The 4,643-nt window shown below is 45.2% G+C and overlaps 1 protein-coding gene across 1 annotated transcript in view; it reads right to left on the reverse strand.

Annotated features, from left to right (window-relative positions):
- Positions 1-701: 701 nt before the first annotated feature.
- LOC117959743 (DNA repair protein XRCC4-like) overlaps positions 702-4,643 on the reverse strand; it is an 18,851-nt gene continuing 14,909 nt past the window's right edge. Inside the window, exons 7-9 of the mRNA XM_034897023.1 lie at positions 3,720-3,739; positions 3,399-3,544; positions 702-878 (exon numbers count right to left, since the gene is read on the reverse strand). Of these exons, the coding sequence (XP_034752914.1) occupies positions 702-878; positions 3,399-3,544; positions 3,720-3,739 (343 nt within the window). The remainder of the gene's footprint in view (positions 879-3,398; positions 3,545-3,719; positions 3,740-4,643) is intronic.

Raw genomic sequence — 4,643 nt, forward strand, 5'->3', positions numbered from 1 at the left:
CCTGTAGGGGGGGGGGGCTCTATGGTGAAACCTGTAGGGGGGCCTCTAAGGACCATTGTCACTGCCCGATATGAGGAGCGTGCAGATTTGAGTCGTGCATGCTCAGATTTAAACGCTTTACGACATGTCATATTGAAATTTCTGAAATCGATGAAATAAACTTCTCATTACAAACAATAACAGAAGATGTGAATGATTTCAAAACCATTTGAGCTTTATAGCTATAGTTGTTTGAATGCTAACGTTAGCTCAAAACGCCATTCAACTGACAGCCTTTGTTGTGTTTGATGCTAACTTGTAGCTAAGCTAGCAGTGAACCAACTTGGTTAAGTAGGTTTATTTTTACTGTGTTGATGTAACAGAAGTCTCTCGTTAGCATCTTGTACGCTACTTGTCGCAAAGTGACGCACGCACGACTCAAATCTGCGCTCTCCTCACATCGGGCGGTGACAACCATCAACAGCCCAGAGAAACATCTCGAGCTTTACGTCACGTGTCGCTTTAGGAAAGACGTTTAGGAAACGAGAACACGAGATTGCAGACTCTCTCCCTCCAATGCAGCCCCGCTGTAATGATGATAAGTTGAACGGGAACGAGAGAAAAAGCCGATGTGAGAAAGCAGAGGAGAGGGGAGAGAGGCCCTGAGCTCGTGTAAATCATTACCAACTGTACGACAAACGGCGCCCTGCTGCTGGAACCAGTTAAGAGGAAACAAGAGACCTGTTCAGTGGAGGATCTGCTCTGCCCTGCCGCGGAGGACCACCGGAGACTCGAACACATGGCGCAGAGGGGCGAACGTGACGAGAGCGGTTTCGACCCCGAGAGGCGAGGTTAAGCTCATGCGTCGGGGCACTCAGGAGCCCCCACACAGAGCTGGCCTGGTGACATACCAACGCCACAGCATGAACACATTATGAGCCATTTCGTAGTTTAAGAAACTAAACAGAGGTTTTGGCTTGGAACGAGCTGCAGCAGAAGGGGGAGATTTAGTCCAAATAAAAACCCAAAGATGTCTCTTAAAAAGGTTTGGAGCACAAATTACATCACGAAAATCCTTTTAGTGGTATGTCCATGTATACTGTGCTGGCTTTAGTTTGTAGATATCTGTCTCTGATTTGTCCTCTTTAAGACAATGGAGAGGAATAGAGAGTAGTTTCATTGAATAACATCAACAGCAACTCCTAATTCTTCTGATTGTTTCATTAGTAAAATCGTCCAGTTTTTTTTTTAATAATAGAGAGAAATATAAAATCCGTAGTCTCGCTTTGTCAGTTCTTCCTCAACAGCACTGTGGAGGAGGTCTGGCAAGTCCACACGGCATTACTGGATGGGAGAAAACCTGCTCTGGTTTATTGGCATTTCATTAAACCAATCACAATAATCGTGGGCGGGGCTAAGCACCGGACGGAGCCACGGTGCCGCTGCTAAATAGTCTCAGGAAAGAAGTTGTTTTGGTGGAACATGTTCAGAAGTAGTTTTAGTCGTAAACAGAGACTCTGACTAGACAGATAGTCTAGCTAGCGGTCTGGATTTACCCTGCAGAGACCTGAGGACCAGGTAACCATAGTCCTCAGATTGGACAGATAGTCTAGCTAGCGGTCTGGATTTATTCTGCAGGGATTAGAAATCAGCCGCAGGTTAGAGCGCCAACACATTGACAGAGGACAGAAATCCGGAATACAAAAAGTGTCAAAAAAACGACTACAAGGCGACAACGTTTCTAAAAATTTACAGAACATTGGTAGAAACGTCAACAGAAAACTGATTGGACAGGTAGTCTAGCTAGCTGTCTGGATTTACCCTGCAGAGATCTGAGGACCAGGTCACCATAGTCCTCAGAAATACATAAATTGAGACAAGGTTAAACTTGCACGCCAGTTTCCGGTGTTCTGATACCTGCAAGACGAGATGGTGCATCATCTGCATACAGAGAACTCTCTGTACTTCTGTATAGATATAAATGCATTTAGATATAAATGTGGATAGTAATAGTGGGAACCTTGCTACAGCCGCATTGCTAAATCAGCAAAAAACGTTTTATTTCTCTGATTCACGGCTTTGTTGTAACGCCTCTCCTCAGTCATTGGTCTCGAGCTCGCTCCACCACACACCATGTGTCTTCTATCCTAACTTTGTTGGGATCCCATCAGCTGATAACTCTCTCTCCAGCTTTGGTTAGTCCAAGGCAGGATCAGATGGGAGACTTCTTCTAGACCAGGGCCACAACAGGGACAGGAAGTAGTTCTTTTGGGGATTATTGTCAACTTGTGGCTTTTGGAGCAGTGTTTTCCATTGAGAACGAGCTAGCATGCTACGGTTATCCAGCTCGTCTCTAGTGACGTAGAAACCCGTGCAGATGTTGGACAGCTCACCCGGAGACCGAAGACAGGGGACACTCAGAAACCGGATCTCACTTAAAACACCATGGATAGGTTTGTTCCAAGTTTGTATGCATGTGGAAGCACCAGAGTCACAAAATAACCCCCCAAAATCCCAGAAAAAGTGATTATTTTAATAATATGAGCACTTTAAACTCTGCCACTACCACCAGCAGACAGTTTTTAACATAAAAACAGCGACACAATCAGCTGGTTTGAGTGAGTCGAGCTGAGACGGGCCGGTTCAGTCCGCTGCAATCTTTGGTCTGAACCGGGCTTTAGGTGTATCTTGTAACCCTGTAGAGTCGGGAACAACAGCTTTAAAGGATTATTTCCTCTGACAGCAACCCATAAACAGAACCGTACACAAACTCCATTCACATGTTCTACAAATGTTATTGATTTTACAGCTGAGTTGGATCGTGTTGGAAGGACAAAGCTCTCCGTATTAAATACGTTAGGGGCTCGGGCGGGCTCAGGTCTTGCAGTGATTATCTGTGATGGCTGGGAGCGATGTTTGATGGTTTACAGAACCGGTCTGTGTGTGAAAGAGAGGAAGAGAGTGTTTCACTGCAAGTTTCTTTTCATGGGAAAACTGTCCTTTGAGTACACAAAATCTTACATCTCAAGGATACTGGGACTAGAATGAGTCAAACACACTCTGGAGCATCAACAACCGGATATTTAAGAAAGCAAAACTCATTTTCTAGAGTGTCCATGAGGAACTTAAAGAGAATGTTAATGGTCCCATAACATGGTGGTCTTTGGATGCTTGGGGGGGCAAGATGGAGGATGGGGGTGTGGACTTGTTTGTTTAATCTCTACACAAAGAAATGTAAAGTATAGAGTTTTTTAGTTTTTTAGAGGGGGTTAAATGGAACTATTCGTTTAACTCACTTTCTTTAACTGAGCCCAACGCTGCCAACAGGCCTAACACCCCCCCCCACCCCCACCCCCGTAGACAAAGGCCTCTCTTCTGCAGGAGCTTCTGCAGCCAGCCACAGCTGCTCCACAGCTCACTGCTGCTGCTTGTTGGAGCTGGCCCGAGCTGAGAGGTAATGGGCACCGGCCCCGGCTCCGAGGGATGGCACCGCCCACGGCCATCTGCATGTGGCACGGTTTACAGTCGCTGGCTTTCGGAGGAACTTGGACCCAGTTTCTCCGCGCTGTGTTACAAACAACGTCAGATTGAGACAAGTCTTTGGAGTGTTTTCTAACTGGCCACGTCCAAAAAGAAAACTGGCAAATGGGAGATAGTGAGCTCGCTCTGGAGAGAGCTGGCATTGTGAGGTTCTTTTGGATTTGCAGCAACAGCGCTTCAGAGCCGAGTGACGGACTGACTTTGAGAGTAGAAACGGAGACTAAATGCACAACAGAGAAAGAAGAGAGTTGCATAGATGTTTCTTTGAGAGAAGTTGACTGACTTTGTGTCCTCAGACCTCCCATTGAACCCCCTGCTGCATTGTGTTCAGACCTGAGAATAATGGCTTTCACCAATATCCAAGATAATCAAAGGGTTGGTTCATTTTCTCGCTTTACTCTGGTGGTATCTAGGTTTTTAAGATCTCTATCTGGGAGATTTCTTCAGCCTGGATACACCAGCAACCCCTTTCATCTTAGTTCTTCAGGCAGGATTAAGAATGGGGACATTATTTTCCTACAAGGCAATCTGAGGCCGCTTTCACACCTATGGTTCGGTAGACTGCTAACCCTCATGTTGTCCCCATGTTGTCCTAATGTTGTCTTCATGTTGTCTTCATGTTGTCTTCATGTTGTCCTCATGTTGTCCCCATGTTGCCCCATGTTGTCCCCATGTTGTCCTCATCTTGTCCTCATGTGGCCCTTATGTCCTCATGTTGTCTTCATGTTGTCCCCATGTTGTCCTATATCAATGTTCTTTTTAATTCCCCAAAATAACATGATTGATTCCACCCAACGCTCTTTGCCAAGTACAAATCTCTACTTTTATTAATTTTGGGGCGTCTTATTCAATTTTATAGCATTGTAAAACAAATGGAAGTGTTTTTGAAATAGTATTGAGTAAAAGTTGACATATTCCAGTCTGTGATTATCATCAACATCCATTCCTTTAATTTTAGTCTCAATAATTCCTAATTTCTGCTTTTAATATGCCCAATTTTAATTTCCCTCAATACTGCAGCCAAATCTTTGGTAGGACTGGGTTACTGGACCAGAGTCTGGTAGGACCAGGCTGATGGACCAGAGTCTGGTAGGACCGGGCTAATGGACCAGAGTCTGGTAGGA

Source organism: Etheostoma cragini, chromosome 16, assembly GCF_013103735.1.
Source record: "Etheostoma cragini isolate CJK2018 chromosome 16, CSU_Ecrag_1.0, whole genome shotgun sequence".
In the NCBI taxonomy this organism is placed as follows: domain Eukaryota; kingdom Metazoa; phylum Chordata; class Actinopteri; order Perciformes; family Percidae; genus Etheostoma; species Etheostoma cragini.